The sequence below is a fragment of the Mya arenaria genome, chromosome 1, assembly GCF_026914265.1.
Source record: "Mya arenaria isolate MELC-2E11 chromosome 1, ASM2691426v1".
Lineage (NCBI taxonomy): Eukaryota > Metazoa > Mollusca > Bivalvia > Myida > Myidae > Mya > Mya arenaria.
In genome coordinates, this window is record NC_069122.1 from 31,770,450 (window position 1) to 31,795,283 (window position 24,834).

The 24,834-nt window shown below is 35.0% G+C and overlaps 1 protein-coding gene across 1 annotated transcript in view; it reads left to right on the forward strand.

The window, feature by feature from the left end:
• The window catches only part of LOC128226420 (fibropellin-1-like), a 61,316-nt gene that overhangs the window by 34,936 nt on the left and 1,546 nt on the right, over window positions 1–24,834 (forward strand). Inside the window, exons 30-48 of the mRNA XM_052936300.1 lie at window positions 1,191–1,304; window positions 1,773–1,886; window positions 2,925–3,038; window positions 3,677–3,790; window positions 4,289–4,402; window positions 5,400–5,513; window positions 5,964–6,077; window positions 10,064–10,174; window positions 10,533–10,646; window positions 11,120–11,233; window positions 12,438–12,551; window positions 14,681–14,803; window positions 16,247–16,360; window positions 17,481–17,600; window positions 18,218–18,328; window positions 18,864–18,943; window positions 21,170–21,331; window positions 22,533–22,613; window positions 22,818–22,886. Of these exons, the coding sequence (XP_052792260.1) occupies window positions 1,191–1,304; window positions 1,773–1,886; window positions 2,925–3,038; window positions 3,677–3,790; window positions 4,289–4,402; window positions 5,400–5,513; window positions 5,964–6,077; window positions 10,064–10,174; window positions 10,533–10,646; window positions 11,120–11,233; window positions 12,438–12,551; window positions 14,681–14,803; window positions 16,247–16,360; window positions 17,481–17,600; window positions 18,218–18,328; window positions 18,864–18,943; window positions 21,170–21,331; window positions 22,533–22,613; window positions 22,818–22,886 (2,111 nt within the window). The remainder of the gene's footprint in view (window positions 1–1,190; window positions 1,305–1,772; window positions 1,887–2,924; window positions 3,039–3,676; window positions 3,791–4,288; window positions 4,403–5,399; window positions 5,514–5,963; window positions 6,078–10,063; window positions 10,175–10,532; window positions 10,647–11,119; window positions 11,234–12,437; window positions 12,552–14,680; window positions 14,804–16,246; window positions 16,361–17,480; window positions 17,601–18,217; window positions 18,329–18,863; window positions 18,944–21,169; window positions 21,332–22,532; window positions 22,614–22,817; window positions 22,887–24,834) is intronic.

Here is a 24,834-nt window from a genome sequence, read left to right on the forward strand (position 1 = left end):
CTAAATCAGTGAATACCAATCTCTTGTCTTGTGTAATGACCCCAGAATCAGCCAAATACCAATCTCTTGTCTTGTGTTATGACCCCAGAATCAGCCAAATACCAATCTCTGGTCTTGTGTAATGGCCCCAGAATCAGCCAAATATCAATCTCTTGTCTTGTGTAATGACCCCAGAATCAGCCAAATACCAATCTCTTGTCTTGTATAATGGCCCCAGAATCAGCCAAATACCAATCTCATGTCTTCTGTAATGACCCCAGAATCAGCCAAATACCAATCTCTGGTCTTGTGTTATGCCCCCAGAATCAGCCAAATACCAATCTCTTGTCTAGTGTAATGACACCTGAATCAGTGAATACCAATAGTTGGTCCATTGAAATGACCAAGAATCAGTGAATACCAGTTTTTGGTGTTGTATTATAACTCTATTATCATTCAATACACAACTGTTTATTTAAGATATGTATATTAATGTGATGGCGTTAGAAATTGTCAATACACAACTGTGGTCTTGTGTAATGACATTATAATCAGTCAATACACATCTGAGGTCTTCCGTTATAACACTATAGGTAGTTAATACCTTACTGTGGTCCATAGTAATGACACTAAATCAGTCAATACAAATATCTGGTCTAATGTTATATCTCTATAATCAGCCAATATATAACTGTATATTTAAATGATGACTTTAGAAATAAAACATACACAACTGGGGTCTTATGTTATGACACAATAATCAGTCTATACGCAACTGTGGTGTTGCAAAGTGACATTTTGCCCAGCCAATGCCCAACTGTTGTCAGGTGTTATGAAAAATAATCAGTCAATACCCAACTTTTAGCTTGTGTAATGGGTTTGTGTTATGACACAAGAAACAGTCAATTCACAACTGTGGTCTTTTGAAATGACACTAAAATCAGTCTAAATCCAACTATTAGGTAATGAAATTAAAATCAAGACAAATCGTTAATCAACAAAGCCACATAGACACCTGAAGACATTCGTATTATACTCCAGCATAGATAAGGAAAATCATGTTTAAAAAAAAGAATTGCCGCCACCACAAAACAAAAGGGAACCGATAGGTAAACACACTAAAATCAACGATTTTATGGTTTATTTCATTTTCAAACAAAGGACAGGCTTTCTTAAAATATGTGATTGACATTTTTTTTTCAAAAACTCAGATATAAACGAATGCTCCTCCAGTCCATGCCTTAATGGTGGAACATGTCTAGATGGCATTAATTTCTACAATTGCACATGCAGTCCTGGATATACTGGACTACATTGTGGAATAGGTAAGTTATGTAAATCATGACAGAGAACAAGAACTGGATAACAATGCAAAAAAGCCAACTTATCAATATTTTTAGTAAGTGGTTTTTATACTAGTTTTGGTGTTTCACTAATTGCTTTATTTTTAGAAGATTGTCTACGCAACCTTGAATTCTGAATTATTTTCTTCTGTACGTTATCAATGTTTATGCGAATTTTTCATCGAGTTTTCAATGTTAGACTCAGATTTAGCGATATTGCAATTTATATCATTTTTTTATTTCATAAAACGTTAATAACAAAATAGAATTAAATTACTTGTAGCTAAATGGTAGTGTTTTATACATCAATTTTGTTAAAACGATATCCTGACGTCCCCCTTTAAAAATACACTGTTAACGTCAATAGCGTATGTTCGTGAAGAGAGTATTGGAAGTTCGATAAAAGTAAGAGTGGTTACATGTAAATATAAATATATTAATCTTTTAAAGACATCAACGAGTGTGCTTCTGGACCGTGTCAGAACGGCGGCGTATGCAGCGATCGCGTCAACCTGTACATCTGTTACTGTCCACCGGGATATACGGGAATTAACTGTGAACTAGGTCAAGTATATTTGTAATTGCATAATGGGAATACACTTCCCATTCATTTCGCTATACATTTCCAGGGAAATAGGCAACATTTCAGGTTGGAAAAAGGTTATTTTTATCGTTTCAAGTATATGACAAACATGTGGCATTTGACCTGAAGTGAGTTTTAGTCCAGCAAAACAATATCTAAATAATATTCATGATTTTTCTTGGTTGTAGATATTAAACTGAATTCGAAGAAAAATAACTTTCCGTGCATTGCTAAGATTTAAAAAAATATTTGTCTGAAGTAGCATTCTCAATCGTAGATGTAGAGAAAACATCTTGAACCAATACGAGTGCTTCCCATTTAGTTATAACGTTTGCAGGGAGGGCCATTTTCTTACGTTGTTATAACTTGTGGCTCAACCCAATTGTATAATTATATTATTTGTTGAAATGATTTATATTACGTGCGTATATTATATACAATAAAATACGTTTTAACTTGACTACGATTAAACTAGACTAGTTATAACGTACCTTTTGTTATGACGCACTGTGTTGTATGGCCATGGTTTGTCGGCCGTTTTGACACTAGACTACCAAATAAAACAATTATAGAAAGCGAAAAGGAAACAGTTTTCAACTTTTCATTTATGAAAAGAAACAGAATAAAACGAAAATTTACGGACTATTAGTCGTCATTAATATTCAATTGACCAGTTCCACTAATATGTATAGTCGTATTTATTTGTAATTACACTTTGAAAACATGCATTACTCAACAACTTTATATACATATATATGTATCTTCTTGTTGTACTGATTTGACGAAGATATTTCACTAATATTGATTTGTATTTATAATACAATGTTAGATCCTTCGCTCCATGTTCATATCTACGGCATACTATATGAGGTCCCAATTGAAGTTCTTTGTTTAACAACTTATTTTAAGAGCAAGACATTTGTCTATTGCTTTATTCAACAAATCTGGACAAAACGACTTACATGTCTCAAATGCGAACGTCAGTCATTTAAACAGGTTTGGAACATTTTGTAACGCAGATATAGATGAGTGTGCCTCCAGTCCCTGCCAAAATGGAGCAACGTGTGCGAGTGTTATTCCGGGATTCCGTTGCATTTGTATGCCCGGGTACACCGGAGCCTTCTGTGATATAGGTGGGTTGTACCTTGCTTTGTTGTGGATATTTTATACTGTAAGCGAGGTTGCAAAACGTCGGGACTACACCGAGAAATGTGTAAAATGTAGAAATATAAAGAGTATACATGTATCTGATATGTTTATATAACATAATATGATGTGTAAATATAGTGTTGGTCTCTTGTGCACACATGATATAATGTACATATATCAATTGTGAAATTACGCAAATGCACGATCAGATTTTAATGAAATTATAACAACAAAAGCATAAGTAGAATGTATCATTCACTTTAAATATGTTTGAAAATTCTTATGCATTTTTGGTTTTCAATAAAAGCTTTCAAAATATTCTGAAAAAGAGATTACCAATCTGGATGTCTTGTTTCATCAAAACATTCTAAAAATGGAATCAACAAAGTTGATGCCTTGTTTTATAAACAAATTCTAGATCAACTTAATTGATGCATTGTTTTATAAACAAAATCTGGAATCGGAATCCACATACGTAATGCATTGTGTTATTAACACTTTCTAATATCCACGAACCGGATACCTAATGTTTCATAGAACCATTCTGACAATGAACTCCGCATACTTCATGCATAGTGTTCGAAATTCATTATGGCAATAATATCATTCAGCTTCCTTTCAGATATAAATGAGTGTGCCTCATCCCCTTGCCTAAACGGGGGCTTGTGTGAAGACAAAATTAATTCCTATATTTGCCATTGTGTTCCTGGATTAACGGGCGACCGATGTCAATCAGGTAAACTATTCATATACAATCATTAGAATTAGCTCAAATAGAGAGTGTTTAAACTTTCTGATCTTATTTAGAAGACATGCTGTTAAACAAGCAAATTTACGACGTTAAACAATATTAATTATTTCTGTCGCGTCTATTAAAAAATAGAAAAAACTGATATAAAGTGACTAATAAGACATTTATAACCTGTCGCTATGCTTGTTCATATCATATTTAGGTTTTATACTTCTATACCTATGGGTAAAGTTACAATGTTAAAACTTAATGTTACTCTTATAAACCCGGTTTAAATAAAGTTTAAATCAACTTAAGTAACTCGTCTAAACACATTTTCTTGCCTTTAGTTATTTCTATAACTTAATGATCATTTTTTCATATTCGGACATTGATTATTGCCAGTCTCAGCCTTGTCTTATCTTAGCAATCAAAGTTGATGTCTTGATAACGATTATTGTCATCCTCAGCCTTTTTAACTTAGCAATTATTCTTCATATTCAGACGTAAATCATTGCCTGTCTCAGCCTTGTTCAAACAACGGCGTATGTCTTGATGGATTAAACAACTTCACGTGTGTATGTCGTCCTGGGTTCACCGGCATCACGTGCGATATAAGTAAGTTATGAATGGTGTTTAAACTTTTATTTGTAGAAAAATACATTTAACGCATAGAAGATGGATTTCGGCCAATTTTATAAAAGTTAAGTTACTTTAAGGTATCTTTTGATACATTAACACATGAACGTTATGTCGTTGGTCAACAGTAAATATTGATCAATCAATTAACATTTCATTAAGTTTTTCCATACCAACGAAATAACAAGTTTTAAAAAATTGGCTGCTGTCTTGTATTATATATGTTGGGACAACTGTGAGATAGCGAATTCTCCCACCTCAGATAAGTAGATCCAAAAAATTAACCATGCTAGAAATTCTTATCTTGCCCACGGGCGAATATAAAATGCCCGTATGGAACTCCTTTTTAATTGTCGCCACATTGTAATTACTTCCCTTGTTGAAGACAGTCGTCTGTAGCATCATAGAAACCTTGTCTTGTGGCAATATTTAGAATGCTAATTAACTATTTCTCGCTTCAAATGTCACCATAAAAAGTTTTCAGGCATATTTCAAGAAATAATGCTCCACTCTCCTCCGAACTATTTTAAGACCGATTTGACTAGCAACATAACCTGAATCACTGCGAGCATATCCATGACAACTTCGAATTATCAAATATCCATACGCATTTATTTTCACTACGCACAAAAGAGTTTCAGCAAAAAAAGAAAAAAAAAATACACAATTTTGTTTAACTGAGTCGGGAGAAAAAGCATCTACCATAGCCGCTCGTGTAAGATAGGTTCATCCCGACCCTCGTGCAGGTTTACCGAGTTTCCGCAAAACACCCTGCGCTCGGGTCGGGATGAACCTATCTTTCACTCTCAGCCATGGAAGATACTTATAGTCTTAAAGGGCTTACTTTAATCTTAATATTCTATTTCATTCAATCAACTACAGATACTCAGATAACTTATATTGAATATTGGTAATATAATTCATGCATACGCCCTACACCACATGATCCTCATATATGTTGTTTAACTACATGCAGATATCAACGAGTGCGCCAGTCAGCCGTGTCAGAACAGGGGAATTTGTGTCGATGAAATCAATGGATACATTTGTATTTGCCCCATTGGATTTATGGGGCTCAGATGCGAAATAAGTAGGTTTTGTTTTATTGGTGTTGTTATTGTTTACCATATAACATTACTACGAAAAACAACAATCCAAATAAGTATTTACTGGCAACATCAAACAATTGAAAAGCTTACATTTAAATGAATTTTAAAATGAGTCACGTGCTAATCATGCGCATTAGATTTGAGAGTTTAAGAAAACTTTTATTTATTATTACTAGTAGTGAAACAATATTGAAATCATATATTGTTACATTTTTATTAATTTGTTGTAATTAATTTCTTTATTTATTTTGAGATGGAAAGTTTGGCCTTAATTATGTGTTCTTTTTTAATTTGCAGTTATTTTTAAACGTGTGTTAATATATTGTTTCACAAAAAGAGTATATCGACATATGATTTAAATATATTGAAGAAAACATTTTGTCAAAATGCTGGGATTTTATTTATTTTACTGTGTTATTCATGTCTTTCAGATGTTGTCGAATGCTCTTCTAATCCCTGCTTGAATGGAGGCACGTGTATAGACGGTGACACTATGTACACGTGCAACTGTCGACCAGGATACACCGGAACACATTGCGAACTAGGTAGATGCACAGTAAATGCTTGATAAGATTTTTTTATATACTAATATGTACATAAAATATAACATATAAGGAGTTAGTATATAAGTATCCGTTAAAGGACCTTTTGAATATACGATGTTCTGGATACAACTGTGTGGTTGAGTTCTTACAACCTAGTTTAAACCCCAGTTTCCCCGACCCAGTTTCGCCAACCCGTATAAAATAATTTAAACCCCCTGAATGCCTGTTTCGCTGACCCTTATAAAATAATTTAAACCCCCAGTGAACGCTTGTTTCGCTGAACCTAATAAACTACTTTAAACCCCCAGTGAACGCCTGTTTCGCTGACCCTTATAAACTACTTTAAACCCCCGGTGAACGCCTGTTTCGCTGACCCTAATAAACTACTTTAAACCCCAAGTGAACGCCTGTTTCGCTGACCCTAATAAACTTGTTTAAACCCCCAGTGGACGCCTGTTTCGCTGACCCTAATACACTTATTTAAACACCCTGAATGCCTGTTTTGCTGACCCAAATAAACAAGTTTAAACCCCCAGTGAACGCCTGTTTTGCTGATCCATATAAACTAGTTTAAACCCCCAGTGAACGCCTGTTTCGCTGACCCTAATAAACTTATTTAAACCCCCAGTGAACGCCTGTTTCGTTGACTCTAATAAACTTATTTAAACCCCCAGCGAACACTTGTTTCGCTGACCCTAATAAAGTAGTTTAAACCCCCAGTGAACCCCTGTTTCGCTGACCCTAATGAACTTGTTTAAAACCCCTTAAAACCTGTTTCGCTGACCCTAATAAACTAGTTTAAACCCCCAGTGAACACCTGTTTCGCTGACCCTAATAAACTTGTTTAAACCCCCAGTGAACGCCTGTTTCGCTGACCTTAAAAACTAGTTTAACCCCCATGAACGCCTGTTTCGGTGACCCTAATACACTAGTTTAAACCCCTGAACGCCTGTTTCGCTGACCCTAATAAACTTGTTTAAACCCCCAGTGAACGCCTGTTTCGCTGACCTTAAAAACTAGGTTAACCCCCATGAACGCCTGTTTCGCTGACCCTAATACACTAGTTTAACCCCCATGAACGCCTGTTTCGCTGACCCTAATAAACTAGTTTAATTCCCTGAACGCCTGTTTTGCTGACCCATATAAACTAGTTTAAACCCCCTCAACGCCTGTTTTGCTGACCCATATAAACTTGTTCAAACCCCCTGAACGCCCGTTTTGCTGGCCCATATAAACCTGTTTAAACCCCATGAATGCCTGTTTCGCTGACCCTGATACACTTATTTAAACCCCTAGCGAACGCCTGTTTCGCTGACCTTAATAAACTAGTTTAAACCCCTTGAACGCCTGTTTCGCTGACCCTAATAAACTAGTTTAAACCCCCAGTGAACGCCTGTTTCGCTGACCCTAATAAACTAGTTTAAACCCTCTGAACGCCTGTTTCGCTGACCTTAAAACCTAGTTCAACCCCCATGAACGCCTGTTTCGCTGACCCTTGTACACTACTTTAAACCCCCTGAACGCCTGTTTTGCTGACCCATATAAACTTGTTTAAACCCCCTCAATGCCTGTTTTGCCGACCCGTATAAACTTGTTCAAACCCCATGAACGCCTGTTTTGCTGACCCCTATAAACCTGTTTAAGCCTCCTGAATGCCTGTTTCGCTGACCCTAATACACTTATCTAAACCCCTAGCGAACGCCTGTTTCGCTGACCCTAATAAAGTAGTTTAAACCCCCTTAACACCTGTTTCGCTGACCCTAATAAACTAGTATAAACCCCCAGTGAACGCCTGTTTCGCTGACCCTAATAAACTTATTTAAACCCCCAGTGGACGCCTTTTTCGCTGACCCATATAAACTAGTTTAAAACCCCTAAATGCCTGTTTCTCTGACCCATATAAACTTGTTTAAACCACCAGCGAACGCCTGTTTCGCTGACCCTAATAAACTTGTTTAAACCCCATGAACGCCTGTTATTGAGCCTAATAAACTTGTTTAAACCCTCATTGAACGCCTGTTTCGCTGACCTTAAAAACTAGTTTAAACCCCCAGCGAACGCCTGTTTCGCCGACCCGTATAAACTAATTTAAACACCTAAACGCCTGTTTCGCTGACTCTAATAAACTAGTTTAAACCCCCGGTGAACGCCTGTTTTGCTGACCCATATAAACTAGTTTAAACCCCCAGTGAACGCCTGTTTCGCTGACCCTAATAAACCTATTTAAACCCCCAGTGAACGCCTGTTTCGTTGACTCTAATAAACTTATTTTAACCCCCAGTGAACGCCTGTTTCGCTGACCCTAATAAAGTAGTTTAAACCCCCTGAACACCTGTTTCGCTGACCCTAATAAACTAGTATAAACCCCCAGTGAACGCCTGTTTCGCTGACCCTAATAAACTTATTTAAACCCCCAGTGGACGCCTTTTTCGCTGACCCATATAAACTAGTTTAAACCCCCTGAATGCCTGTTTCTCTGACCCATATAAACTTGTTTAAACCCCCAGCGAACGTCTGTTTCGCTGACGCTAATAAACTTGTTTAAATCCCATGAACGCCTGTTATTGACCCCAATAAACTTGTTTAAACCCCCATTGAACGCCTGTTTCGCTGACCTTAAAAACTAGTTTAAACCCCCAGCGTACACCTGTTTCGCTGACCCTAATAAACCTATTTAAACCCCCAGTGAACGCCTGTTTCGCTGACCCTAATAAACTAGTTTAAACCCCCGGTGAACGCCTGTTTCGCTGACCCTAATAAACTAGTTTAAACCCCTGAACGCCTGTTTCGCTGACCCTAATAAACTTATTTAAACCCCCAGTGAACGCCTGTTTTGCTAACCCTAATAAACTAGTATTAACCCCTGAACGCTTGTTTCGCTGACCCTAATAAACTTATTTAAAACCCCAGTGAACGCCTGTTTCGTTGACACTATTAAACTACTTTAAACCCCAAGTGAACGCCTGTTTCGCTGACCCTAATAAACTTGTTTAAACCCCTTGAACGCCTGTTTCGCTGACCCTAATACACTTATTTAAACACCCTGAATGCCTGTTTTGCTGACCCAAATAAACAAGTTTAAACCCCCAGTGAACGCCTGTTTTGCTGATCCATATAAACTAGTTTAAACCCCCAGTGAACGCCTGTTTCGCTGACCCTAATAAACTTATTTAAACCCCCAGTGAACGCCTGTTTCGTTGACTCTAATAAACTTATTTAAACCCCCGGTGAACGCCTGTTTCGTTGACCCTAATAAACTTATTTAAACCCCCAGTGAACGCCTGTTTCGTTGACCTTAATAAACTTATTTAAACCCCCGGTGAACGCCTGTTTCGCTGACCCTAATAAACTACTTTAAACCCCCGGTGAACGCCTGTTTCGCTGACCCTAATAAACTTATTTAAACCCATGAACGCCTGTTTCGTTGACTCTAATAAACTTGTTTAAACCCCCAGTGAACGCCTGTTTCGTTGACTCTAATAAACTTATTTATACCCCCGGTGAACGCCTGTTTCGCTGACCCTAATAAACTTATTTAAACCCCTGAACGCCTGTTTCGCTGACCCTAATAAACTTATTTAAATCCCCAGTGAACGCCTGTTTCGCTGACCCGAATAAACTTATTTAAACCCCTGAACGCCTGTTTCGCTGACCCTAATAAACTTAATTAAACCCCCAGTGAACGCCTGTTTCGTTGACTCTAATAAACTTATTTAAACCCCAGTGAACGCCTGTGTCGCTGACCTTAAAAACTAGTTTGAACCCCTAGTAAACCCCCTGTTTGCTGATCCTTCCAAAGCGGTAACACCATGACTGAACAGTATGTTTATCCTGTTGAGGATTTGAAAGTCTATTAAATGTTTGGATACTGGGCGTGTCCGTATTTCATTACTTAGAAAATAAAAAGTAGTGAACACAATTGTTTAAGCACTATGACGTGTAAGTGTTATAACTTGTTTGATGTATACATTATTTACTGTTTGCAGATATAGATGAATGTTTATCTTACCCCTGCCAAAGGGGAAACTGTATCGATGGTTCAAATGGTTATACGTGCGTTTGTCCCAATGGATTTTCTGGATTGAATTGTGATATTGGTAAGGCTTTCTATTTCCATTTGAATTGAAACGATAGCAAATATAAGCTTTTGTAAAGATGTCTTCAAGTCTGCAATGTATCGAATATCACCTTAGGCGTAATGGCTAATGATACGAATGTTTCAAACAGACCTACTGCAAAATAGACAATTTTGACAAAAACTAATATGAACTAAATTGCAAGAAATCAATACAAAAGCAAAACCATAAATACACGGATAAGAATTACCAAGCAATGCGCGTGTACAATGCGATAAGTGCATGACATAAATTTAAACATCTTATCACAATTGGCATGATGCAAAAACTGTTTGTTTATTTTTTTAGATATAAAAATGTTTTATTTTTATTCAACTAGATATTAATGAGTGTGTGCCTACTCCTTGTTCCAACAACGCAACCTGCGTTGACCTGGCTGGTGGTTATAATTGCATTTGTGCGCCTGGCTACACGGGATCATGCTGCGAACTTGGTAAGATGTTATCTCGAATCTTGTTCGTGTAAGCCAAATATGCTAATCACTCGGGTGAGTAACAATAATCTGGATCAAAATGCAGTAAGCCGTATAACCCTTTTGTATCTGCCACCAAAAATGGCACTTTGAACGATCTTCATTCTTTATTTGTTTTATTATTTGTGAGCCAAGGAATGCATGTTTTAAAATCGTTTTCTCAAGATTTCTCCAAGATCTATCAAACTGTTTTTCTACAAATGAAGATTGAAAGAAACAACACCACATGTACATGTATTGCATAACTTTATGCCATTTGTATGATGTTTAAGTCTTTTTACGCACTTATGTCGAAATTAAGTTAGTTATTGATGTTTATTTTTCCATGAATTACACATTCAACTTAAATTATGTCAACGAGGTGCAAAATCAGTCAATTTTCTGTTCTTTTTTTCCAAGAAAACAACTTATTTGGTGTTTGTTTAACACTTCAGACATCAACGAATGTGCATCTGACCCGTGTAGTAATGGTGGTCTGTGTGTAGATCTGATCAACTCGTGTATTTGTATATGCGTTCCAGGCTACACAGGGGACACCTGTCAGATTGGTATGATAATTTTGTTTACATGTCGATAAACTTTAGATCTTTCGATTATGCTTTTTAGAGATTCTGCATTAAACAATAAATTGTGCTGAACGAAGTAAATATACAAGAATATGTCATATTTAAAGATGCACTCTTACTAGCAAATACGATTATTGACAATTAATACATTTGTTTAAATATACCAAAATGATGAATAAATGTCACAAACAATGGTTCTTATGAAGGACTTGGAGTAGGATTTGAAAGAAAGGTGCAGAAAACATGGTATTCCTATCTTATGAAACGATAGTTGATCACAACACTCACCAATCATTTAATGTTTTTTGCATGTTAAACTTTTAAATACACGGTAATCTTGTTATCAGTAATAAATATATTGATAAATGCATTATTTAGTAAGAAGTTAAAGGTTTATCACTCAACATTTATGTTTGTCATACATGTGTGTATTGATTTAGAATAAGAGTGCCACTTTAAATATACGACATGGAAATGTACATCTTCTAATATACCTTATATAAGGATAAGGAAGAATAAATAGTTTTACGGTTTAAAATTGTAATTTTTGAGTGTAATTTATCTTAAAGGTTGAAGGAATTACATAGTTGAAAGGTCCAACCCCAAATTTCCTGATTTTGGTTATAACATTCAATGTCTCTATACTAACCAATTCAATTTAAAGAACAATCTTATAATACATTGACCAAATTACAGTCTATATTTGCGAATAGAAACCAACTGCAAGTAGAACGACTGTATGTTGAGAGGGCTCTTATATATCAAACAATAACGACAAATTTTCAGTAGTGGCAATCCCGTTCTCTATTGAAATGACTGAAATGGGGATGATGTTTATTTGATACAAAATTGAAAAGAAAAATACTTACCGTACACATGACGAATGTGTGACAACAATCAGCAAACTGTAATTCCCTACATCCGAGCATATTTCCAGTATCGCTTTTTAACGAAAACCAACCGATATGTAGCATTCGACTATACTATTTTAACCATGAATGATGAAAACGGTAATTCTATTTAGGGGTTTTGATACATCTATATTCAACTGCCACCGATTTATAACACTTAAATTATAAAATTAAGGATGTTCATCACTTGTTATACTATAAAATTACCTTATACAAACTTGTTAAAGGAAAAATATAATCAGCGATATTATATATCTTGTATATGCTGTTCACAGATATAAATGAGTGTTTGTCTGACCCCTGTCCACCCTCGGTCCATTGTGAGGATCTGGAGAATGCCTACAGATGTGTTTGTCCCCCAGGTTATACCGGTCCCTTTTGCATGACACGTGAGTTTACTTTCTTGTATTTTTATCATCCAAAGTGTCATGTTCCTTTAATGCGCTACTCGTCCGTCCGTCAATCTATCAGCATTTGTTAGTTCACGTGGGGTTAAAGAATTGTATGGATGAGACGTGCATTTTTTGTCAGGGGGTCCAACGTGTTTTGTGTTTGCCGAATTTTAAGTGAGGGGAATTGTGTGAAGCCGAATAAAATGGCGGTGTTTTGAAAGGTATTTTCACCTGGTAAGTACGTTATATCACCTTTCTCGCAATATAAATACGCCTACCCAGAGACCACACGTGCGAGCGTATCTCGGTTTTTTAACTTTTGTTTCTAAAGGCCTTAAAAAGTTATTGAATGTATAAGCTGAGTGATTGATTGTTTACAAAGTAAAAATAGAAAATTGCGTGACTTGAAACTGTGTTTTCAGTTCAAGTTTACCATTCTTGTACCTATTTTAGTTATTTGTTTTTGAATTTTTGCATTATTTATCGCAATAAAGCGCAGCTTTTGCAAAGAATCGTTGTTTTCACAAAAAGCGTAGAGGCTGTGCTCCCTCGTTAAAGCTTTAATTTAACAAAACTAAACATTGCCATTTTTAATAAGTAGGTCACATATCATGCAATTCAGTAGGCTATGCTTATTTCAACTTTTCAATGTAATATGAATAAAACATAATGAAAGCCCTTGTATGTTTTATTATTGTGTTCAATGTGAAATAGTTAAATATCATTATTTCAATCATATTTAATCAATATAAACACACCACAGGTAAGCATATGATAAATGTTTAAAACCAATATTTATTCTTAATACTGTCTAAATTGTGAACAAAAATAAAATCGACTGCTTCCACATTTTTCTTTTTGTAAAGATATTGAGATTCTTAACGGCAAAAAAAGTGTGGACTATTTACAATTTACCAAATTATTATTTTTATCATAGGACATTTTTGGTTAATCTTATCTGGCAGGCGGCAGATGGCTGTTTTGTTTTTCCTAGAAAAAACAACTCTTACTATTTTAAGTTATACATTTAATGGAAAACACTCTGCAAGCATTGTACCTTCTATTTTGATAGCTATATTAATCAATCCAATTAAGGGTTAACTCAAGAAATCAATGAGTTTTAAAACTATATCTTCTACATTTTAGTGCTATTTTTAAAACTGATATCAGTTTGAAGCAAAAGCCATATAGGGAAAAGAGTGTCAAAGTTTCTAAATAAAATAATGGTTATTAGCTAATTAGTAAAGAATATATATATATAAATAATACATAACAGAACTCCCCATGGGTGCATGCTATATTTTTTTTCAAAACATCAAATGATGGGATTGTTATATTCCAAATTTATAGTTGAATAAATTTGTTTTTAATAATCAATAAAATTTCATTAATATATTAAAAGAACTTCAAACCCCTTTCCCTTAAATCCCAACAAAATGGCTGCCGTTATTTTAAATTTACCTAGCGTGACCTTCACTCTTTACCTGAAAACCGACCTGTCTTCAAGCGAAACAGACCGGTCTCTGATACAGTGAGAAGGCTGATTATCCATATATCATAAAACAGAATCTTAAACTAAGAAAACAGTTTTATATCCAACGATTGTCCGCAAATTGTTTTGCAAACCCATTCGACCTTTCAAATTTTCATTCACTTAATGGCGACGTAATAATTCGGATATATATTCCTGCCCTGTTATAAATAAAAATGATTTCGTTATATTTAAAAAAAAATGCACTTATCTTACTTCATTGATTAAGGCTTATATATTGGATGCAAGCAGGAGAGCTTTATTAACACGCCTGACTAGACAACTACAGGACCGGTTATTATGTTTACAAAAAAGAAAAGCCTATTTTGATTTTACTGCAAAATTGTTGTAGAGAAATTATACTCTTTAACTGATAGGCTTCTCCGATGTATACTTGCAAGGTCATATTTAACTGACCTACATGTAAATGTATGTAGATTCCTATTTAAATTCATGACGTATAGCATTTGAAGTGATTTAATTAATTGCTATAACGTATATTTTGTTATATTTTTCCACAGTCAGTTCTATACAGCTAAGCCCGTCCCTGTAATTTCTGTTGCATGTTTTAATATAGAAATAACTCTCATTTCAGCGGTTGATTTGTGTTATCCGATCCCATGTTTAAACAATGGCACGTGTCAAATGACTAACATCCTTTACCCTTCGTACGTTTGCACATGCGTACCGGGATTTACAGGAATTAATTGCCAAATCAGTAAGACTTTGCTTATGAATTAAGTATCCATTATGTAGATTATCTGGAATATATGTTGAAAACAAGTGTTTATTGCATAGATTGAATGTGATAGCTACGACGAATATGTTGATTGAATTAATTGACTGTGAAGCCTACGATAACTAGGTTGATTGAATGAATTGACTGTGAAGCCTAGTTCTACTGTGTTGATTAGAATAATTGTCTGTGAAGCCAACGACAACTAGGTTGGTTGGTTAGTTTGCCTGTGAAGCAACGACAATTAGGTTGATTGCCTGGATTGAATGTGAAGCCTACGTCATCTAGGTTGATTGCTAGATTGACTGTGAAGACAACGACAACTAGGTTGATTGCCTAGATTGACTGTGAAGCCTACGGCATCTATTTTGATTAGAATATTTGACTGTGAAGCCTACGAGAACTAGGTTGATTGCATAGATTTCCTGTGAAGTCTAGGACAACTAGGTTGATTGCCCGTATTGACTTTGAAGCCTACGGCAACTATTTTAATTAGAATATTTATCTGTGAAGCCTACGACAACTAGGTTGATTGCCTAGATTGACTGTGAAGCCTACGGCAACTATTTTGATTAGAATAATTGACTGTAAAGCAAACGGCAACTAGGTTGATTGCCTAGAATGACTGTGAAGCCGACGACAACTAGGTTGATTGCCCATATTGACTGTGAAACCTATGGCATCTAGGTTGATTGCCCATATTGACTGTGAAACCTACAACAACTAGGTTGATTGCCCATATTGACTGTGAAGCCTACGGCAACTAGGTTGATTGCCTAGATTGACTGTGAAACCTATGGCATCTAGGTTGATTGCCCATATTGATTGTGAAGCTTACGACAACTAGGTTTGTTGCCCAAATTGACTGTGAAACCTATGGCATCTAGGTTGATTGCCCATATTGACTGTGAAACCTTCGGCAACTAGGTTGATTGCCCATAGTGACCGTGAAGCCTACGCCAACTAGGTTGATTGCCTAGATTGGCTGTGAAGGAAGACTACGACAACTAGGTTGATTGCCTAGAATGACTGTGAAGCCTACGGCATCTAGGTTGATTTCCCATATTGACTGTGAAGCCTACGGCAAATAGGTTGATTGGAATAAATAACTTTGAAGCCTTCGAAAACGATTTTGATTGAAATGGTCATTTGCATAAATTCACTTTAAAGCATACTGCAAGAAGGTTAAATGACTAAATTGATTATAAAGCTCAAACTAACTAAGTTGATTGTATAAATCGCCAGTTAAGCCTTCGACCATCTCGTTGATTATATAAATTGATTTTGAATCTATTTAATGTCTGACTTGTAATTTCATGTCGAGAAAAAGTATATTTACTTTATATCCAAATATTGGTGAACGTTGTTGACACGAATGGATATTTCATATTTTTAGGAAATAATTTAACAATTTGCATTTTTCAGACATTGACGACTGTGTTTACAGCCATTGTGCGGCGTTCTCGACTTGTGTGGATGGAATCAACAATTACACATGCATTTGTCCGCCTGGTTTTACTGGACCGTTCTGCACTGAAAGTAAGTTCATTTGGGCTAAGCTACATCTGGGAAATGTATTTGATAAATTAACGATACATATAAACACACTACAAAATCCGCACTACTTTCATGAAATTGAAACTGGAAGATGTTATAATACACCAAGAAACCAAAGCTTAAACTGCAATCTCAGACAGACATAAAGTGAATTTTATCTAGTATATCTAATCTGTATCTACAAAATTTGAAAAACCTAATAATTTTTACATTAAGAATATACAGCAAAATTCATATACTATAAACAGAACTTAAGAACCTTCTCTAGAACAAATTGCTCAGATAAAATCAATCGACACATGCTTAATTTTTAACATACACCAATTTAACTTATAATATCAATATTATTATAACCAGTCTTATTGAAACAAATCGTATTTTATATAATATAGGGTGAAGTATGATTCCGTCATTCAAGAAATGGTTTATTTAATTCTTATCTTGAGGCTAATATTCAATTCAATACAATATTTTATTGCATTAAACATATCAGACATGTTTATAGCAAATACAAAATACATGTGCAAGGCATGGATTTAGACACGTATTGGTTTAACAGAAGAGCAGAACATTGTTTATGGATACAAACAACAACATTGTTATAAGTTTCTTAAGATGTTTGCATAGTATATAAATTTTGATAAATTAATAAGAGATTTATTGGAATTGTTAAATAACAAATTAAAAGACTTTTGTTTTGTTGGACACGTGTAGTAAAATCTTTTAATATATCTGGCTCTTTAGTCTTTACACACAGCATAAGTTTTTAACATGATTTTAATGGTACATGTTTATTTTGTTTATAAATGTTCAGTCGAAACAAAAACGACCTTCTTGGCGACATTCTTTGCATTCCTCCCTAATTAGTTTGTTACCAGCATATAGCTTATTCTGACCGTTATTTTCTTTCACCTTTTGGGATTCATTTTCGGTAGTTTCAGAAATGGACGCGTTAATATACCTAGAATAAATGACGTCGAATAAATGGATGTGAGAATGTAATTCAGACACAATTAAATAAAACATTACGACTAATCTACCTTACAATTTTTGGCAGTGAAAACGGAAAAAAGCAAATTGTTTGTCTGGCATTATGTTTCAGACATCAACGAGTGTTCAAGCTTTCCTTGTATACGTAATGCTACGTGCGTGGATACTATTGGCAGCTACTATTGCGCATGCCCCTCGGGCCTGACGGGGCTTCACTGTGACACTCTTACAGGTTAGTAATTGCAACCACTGTCAACTGACTTCTGTTCAGGCCAATGGAGTTATGTTTGATGAGCGATTGGGTCTCCGACTCAGACAATACACAAATCCAAATGCACTGTGATGTATAACATTAACAAAAACACTGTTGTAAATGTTTCTCGACTTATACAAAGTTTTGATACACAAATGGATTTTGATATAATGTATTAGTTGTTAAATGTTTTTATTGTAAATGGTTACAAAAAAATAGAAACTAGAGGAACCAATAGTTTTTATAAAAGTAGCTCGACTTGCTCGAACCCAAGCTTTAGTTTAAGAAGCTATTTTGACAATGTTTATTTATAGCTAGTGCATGTGTAGAATGGATCAATTTCCGCAAATTAATGTTGATTAAAAGAGTAACAGTCTGATGATGTAATACAGTAACGTTACAAGGTACGCTACAAATCATTGAAATGTATGTTTCAATATAGAAATAGTCATATACATAAAGTTTTTGTTGGTAACTGTTATTAAATTCATACAGTACCAAGTCAAACAATTACATTTGAACAAAAAGGTTTTACACAACGTTATTGAACTATTTGCATGTCAAATGTTGACATTTCTTTCTTTCCGGTGTGCCAGCACAAGCATGTTTATCGTCCGACGACTGCGATTCTGACAAGACGTGTGTAGATCAAGAGTGCGTCTGTGCTGATTATTATGTTGGTGTGGTCGGAGATGCCTGCATGCATGGTCAGTTAAAGAGTTTAAAATCAAACGATTTGTTGTCTTATTGTCCTTTATCGTTGTAATTTTTTAGGACTAATTACATTAACTTTCATTTTCAAATATTATGAATATTATGAAGTGTTCAATAAATAGTATTACTCAGTAGATTTCCGTATGTATACTTTCCTACAGACGAGAAATGCAATCATTTCTTTAAACCTCGCTTGTTTTAAGTAATCAAATATTAATTAAATTAATATTTAGCTTTGTCTGGTTCTAAAAGACTTTTGATATATCATGTATTCTAATTTTACATCCAATGTGCATGCTCAAAGACAGTATAGATCAACAAGAACTGACCATCAAGTATCCTCGACCATTTGGGATAAAGTTTTGGAGTGTCAACACATCTTTGCGTTTGCTCTCTTACTGGTTCTTTCTGAGCATATTCATATTTTAACTAATTACCATTTGTTGTATATTACAAAAAGGTTGATATACATTTTCTTAGCAATATGAAGATACTTACATTTAACATTGGAACTCCTCCGTTTTACAGTTGGTATACTCACTGTCATTATCTTGGTTGGCATCATCGTTGGAATAATAGGAGCTATATTAACAATAAAGCATCTGAGGGTAAGTTATTTTAATGTTGGAAATGGTCCTGCTTGTACTGAATTGTTGCATTCAATGATTCTGCGTTTATCCTGCATGGTAGTTTGAATAGATACACATCCGCACATGTTTGGCTTCAATGGACTACGCTGTTAGTTTTAAATATTTTGTGTTATTTGAATTGAATTATTTATTTCTAATATCAATCGATATATACGAAGAACGTCCATTATGTTAAGCAACTTAAATAAGGTAAGTTACTGTCGATAAATCAACCATTCTTCTATAGAATCCGAAACATTCGATCTTTTTAGAACTTGAAGGTAGTGTTGGAGGTCCTCTTTGAAGGTGTGGAAATGTTTGCGGCGAAAATTTCGGACAAATGCTCACAAATATGTTCCTTCATTTTTTTTTTCTTATGAGAATTGGTTATAACTTATCTTAAATAAACATGTCATTTCAAACATATTCTTACTTACTTTTAATTCGTAGTTTTGCTGAGTATCCCCCAGCTTTGCTATTCCAAGTTCAATTTATCCATCAGATATCGATAAAGGTACATGGTACCTACAGGACATGTGCAAGGAACGCTACTCTTCCAATAACTGATCATACAATTCAAGTAATCTCATCCATATGGAAATGAAAATTCACCTGGATGTTACATATATTATATCATATCAATGAAAACATGCATCGGTTAAGCATGGCTTATTACTGTCTTTATTTATGTATTGGTAAAAGGGAAAAATTCACATACTCCATCTTCGGATGACATCCGGTACATTGAATTACGCCTTAATTCATTGAGTACCTAGAGGAATCTCACTGGGAAATGTAACATTACAATTGATAAATAATTAATAAGGCAGTTTCTTTGATACTGAATGTCAAAATCCATATTTTAGGAATCAGGGCCAAAGTCATATCTTGGTAACGATTGGTTAGAATGTTTCGCTTAAAAAACTCGATTGCTTGTGATTGTGGTTCACATTGGGACAAAATCTAGGTCACTAGGTCAACTCTTAGAAAGATCTTTGGAATAATAGGTTACATGGTCAAATCTTAGAAAACAATTGAGAACATATTAGAGGCAACATATCTAGTGTTATATTTATGAAACCTAATTAGAATGTTTGTTTTGATGAAATCATTCACTAGTTTGAACTGGATCAAATGAGGTCAGAAACAGGACTACTATGTTCAATCTTTGAAAAATCAAGTCCAAAACCAAATAGTTGTATTGAAAGGCAAGACGTTTTTCACACTGTTGTCAGAGAATTGCCCTTGGTGTAATCTTGGTAGTCTTTAAAAAGTAGTTAACATAGGTCAAATCGTAAATAGTTTTTGGGAACATACATTGGTAAATTATCTGCTCCTGTCCTAGAGAAATCAAATACGAATGTCTGTCTCAAAAAAATCTTGAAAAATATTTTAAAAAGTTCACATGAGGTCATGTACTGAGTCACTGCGTCAGATCTGAATAAAAAAATGTGAACGCTCTAGGTGTTAATCCATAATATTTCTGATCTAATATTCATAAATCTTTTTCAGAATGTTTGCCTTAGTTTAATATGGTATCAGTTTGTGACTTGGTAAAGTGTGGTCAAATCCTTAGCTACTAGACCAAAGTAAAATGCCACTCAATATACAATATGATTTTATTTCTAAACTTGCAAATAAACCTTATCTTATATCCAACATTTATAAGAGTCCATCACGCTGCAGCCGTTTTGCATGTTTTGGTTGGGATATTTAACAAACATTTGGTTTCTTTTTCATCTACTTTGTCTAATTAGGCGGAGAACATCAATCCAACGAACTTCCTTGTTTCGATTTATATCGGATGTTTAATACAGAACCCTTTTTAATCTTTCACGGCCAAAAATGTTTGTTCGTAAAAACTGTTTCGATTTTTCGCAAATTCTTCCTCGTCACTCAACACCCTTTCAATTGCCATAAAACAATGTGTGCTCACCCGAAGAATCTCAAATTCACTAATTTGTACATGAGATAGCTTAAATAAGAAATCCACTAATTGTCGTCATGGTAAATCAGCTTATATAACGAGAACTGTATTGTAACATGTAATTTACCTCAAAGCGGAGTTTTCTGTCAGCTTTCTTATAAATATTCATGGAAACGAGATTGTTTCAGTCTATTTGTTTAGGGTACTAATGTAGTGTGTGTGCATAAAATACCGATGTTGCCTACAATGATCCTACATGTCTTTTATTTCCTCGTCAGAATTCCGGATGTAATGGTCAAGACCCTGTTGACGAAACGGAAAGCGGGACAATGGGCGATGACTCATCTGATGACAATTCATTAGATAATTGGTTAAAAAAGTTATTAACAAAATATAAACCAGGAAAGACGAAGAAGTCCCAAGACGAACCTCAATTTCTAGTATGTCATAAAGAATACCGGTATCCTTGAAAAATACTCATGCGCATTTATTAAAGGTTCACAATCGAACTCGTGTTTTAATATCAAAAGCACACAAACGTGTCAGTATATATTGGAACAAAGAGAAATTATCAACCAATCTATTTACCGTTGTTACAACTTTTTCATTTTTTTGTCTTGGAAAAAGCAAATGTTTGCGTTAACATCTGCAAATCAATGATAAAAGTTTGCTGACAAAAGATCAGATCGAATATTTGCAAATTTCAGTTCGAAAATTAATGTTTAATGGCTTAAACCGTTACTAACGGTTTAAGAAAACTGCATAAAACATTAATTTTTGAACTGCAATATAAAAATCTGAGGTTTTATCTTTTGTCAGCAGTCTTATTTCACTTGTTTACATGGATATTTGCAAAAATGTCTCGTCCCAAGACAAAAATTAAAAAAGTTGTCAAAACGTTCAATCTGTGAGAGTGCAACTTTAAGTCAATGAAATAACGTCTTGTTTTCTGTCCTATATAGAGATTTCCGATTGACAGACAAGCTTGTCATCTCATCGAGCCATTTGTAATGATGTAAAATTGCAATTCCAGGTGACCCCACATATCTTTTACTATCATTTTAAAGTGCATGACTCGCAAATCCATAGTACAAAAATAAAAGACCTGAAATGCATTTTGGATAAACAGATAAATAGTCGTAGTTATATTTTCGTTCTTCATTTCAAATAATATCGGACGTGAAATAAAATATTTTTTATGTTTAATGGCTCAAAAAGCATGTGTTTTTTTTCAGTTATAATTTAAACATATTTTTTTCTACATATAATCCCATTTCAAATAAAACTTAGATAATATTGGATAACTAGGCATTTAAAATTTATATATTTGATACCTTGAGTAACAAAATCCCCGTATGAATTGATCGGTTATGTTTGAATTGTGTATTTTATGGTTACATGTTGTTTGCTCCCTTACCACCTTCTTTTACAAGAACACGAAATTGTTTCAGTTAATTAATTCACGAACTGTGTGTAACAGAAAGAAAATGCAAGGGGTGGTGTGAAGACGATGAGCTTAGATGTCCCATGTTACCTGTTTAGAAAAAAGATAAATGCCGAGATAAGGAGAAAACGAGGTATATGATTAATGTTGTTTTGTGGTATCATGGACAAATTTTCTAGAGGAGTTCTTTTTTACAGTGTTGTTTTGGATTTGTGAACAAGGAGAAGCAGGGGCGCTCGTGTCGAAAGGTGTCTCCTTTATCCGACTTAAAGTCAACGGTATAATACCAACGTCTTTGTACTTTAAGTTTTTATACGTACTCGTCACAAATAATTTAAAGCGATCTTCAACGGATATTGATAATGTTCTATGGTAGTGTTGATTACGGATTTGCACTTCGACTTTATAAAAACATGCTGCATACATTTCAATCAGTTCCAACTACTAGAATAATGGTGTTAAACATCGTATTAACTTTTCAGAAACTGGGCAGAAATATCCGGGCAGTTCAACAAGGAGTTATGGCACAGAAATACAAAGTTGGTGATAAGGTACCGAAAATTATGAGAAATATGTATTTTTCTTATTGGCCATCTAGTGGTATGATACAATCATTTACATATATAATGCGTTAAGCCTTAAAATTATGCAGTGAAACACCTCTATGGTATTATGCAGTCATACATTGTCACAATAAGCCTATCACTGTACTGTGATGTCTCCTCTGCTGTTATATACAATAATACTGAGCCAAAATTAGCTTACAATGTACAATGCTGTATCCTCTATGGTCCTATACAGTCATTCATAGACACGATTTACCTAACAATACAGTGCTGTCTCCTTTATAGCATAATAAATTCGTAATCAGACTCGAGCGGCCAACGATGCACCGTGCTGCTTCCTTAATGGTACTATTGAATCATACACATTCACGATTAGCCTACCGATATACAGTACTGGCTCTTCTATAGTATTATACAATTGCACACAGAAGTCATTGGCGAAAGACGTAGAATGTTGTTAGAACTATGCAAGCAAACACAGATATTACAAGCTTACTCACGCGCAGTGTTGTTTTCTTTGCTTTCTATACAATCATACACAGTCATGACAAGACGTGCAAGGCACAGTGCTTCCTCATCTCTGGCACTGTTCAATCATACACAGACACGATTGGCCTTCCAATGTACAATGCTGTCTCATCTCTGGGCACTGTTCAATCATACACAGACACGATTAGACTTTCTATTTTCAATGCCGCCTCAACTCTGACACTGATTAATCATACAAAAACACGATTGGCCTTCCAATGTACAATGCTGCCTCATCTCTGGCACTGTTCAATCACACACATACTCGATTAGACTTTCTATTTTCAATGCCGCCTCAACTCTGACACTGATTAATCATACAAAAACACGATTGGCCTTCCAATGTACAATGCTGCCTCATCTCTGGCACTGTTCAATCACACACATACTCGATTAGCCTTCTAATGTACAATGCTGCTTCATACCTGGCACTGTTAAATCATACAGAGACACGATTGGCATTCCAATGTACAATGCTGCCTCATCTCTGGTACTTTATAATCATACACTGACACGATTAGCCTTCCAATGTTCAATGCTGTCTGATACCTGGCACTATTCAATCATCACAGACACAATTGGCCTTCCAATATACAATGCTGCCTTATATATTGCACTATTCAATCATAAACAGACACGATTGGCCTTCCTATGAACAATGCTGCCTTATATCTTGCACTATTCAATCATACACAGACACGATTAGCCTTCCGATGTACAATGCTTCCTCATCTCTGGCACTGTTCAATCATACACAGACACGATAAGACTTTCTATTTTCAATGCTGCCTCATCTCTGAGACTGATCAGTCATACAAAAACACGATGGCTTTCCAATGTACAATGCTGCCTCACTTTTCAAACATACACAGACTCGATTAGCATTCCGATGTACAATGCTGCTTCATACCTGGCACTGTTCAATCATGCAGAGACCCGATTGGCATCCAATGTACAATGCTCTGGCATAATTCAATCATACACAGACACGGTTATAAATTCAAAGCTTGTGGAAATGGTTCAATAAAAGACAAATAAGGCAATGCAATAAAATCTTTGAAACGAAAGCCCGTTTTTCAATCATTCTGCGGATTTTAACACGCACTGTTTGATTGTTTACAAACACACAACCGAATGCTTTACTTTTTAAAAATCAATTTGTATAGTCGCTTTTCGCTCAGAATGGAATGAAATTGGGAAAAAAGTTAGTGATTCCATGCATTTTATTCTGTTTACGTTTGGTTTTAGCTGTTTAACAATGTTTAAAATTGTTTTAATATTCTTTGTAACTATCGAATTCACGGAGTTTTGCAGTAAGAAATTGGTACAAGGCTGTAATTGTAAGTTAAAGTTGTATCTGTGTTGATTTTTCGGCATTGGCAATCGAACAATACAAATAAATAAT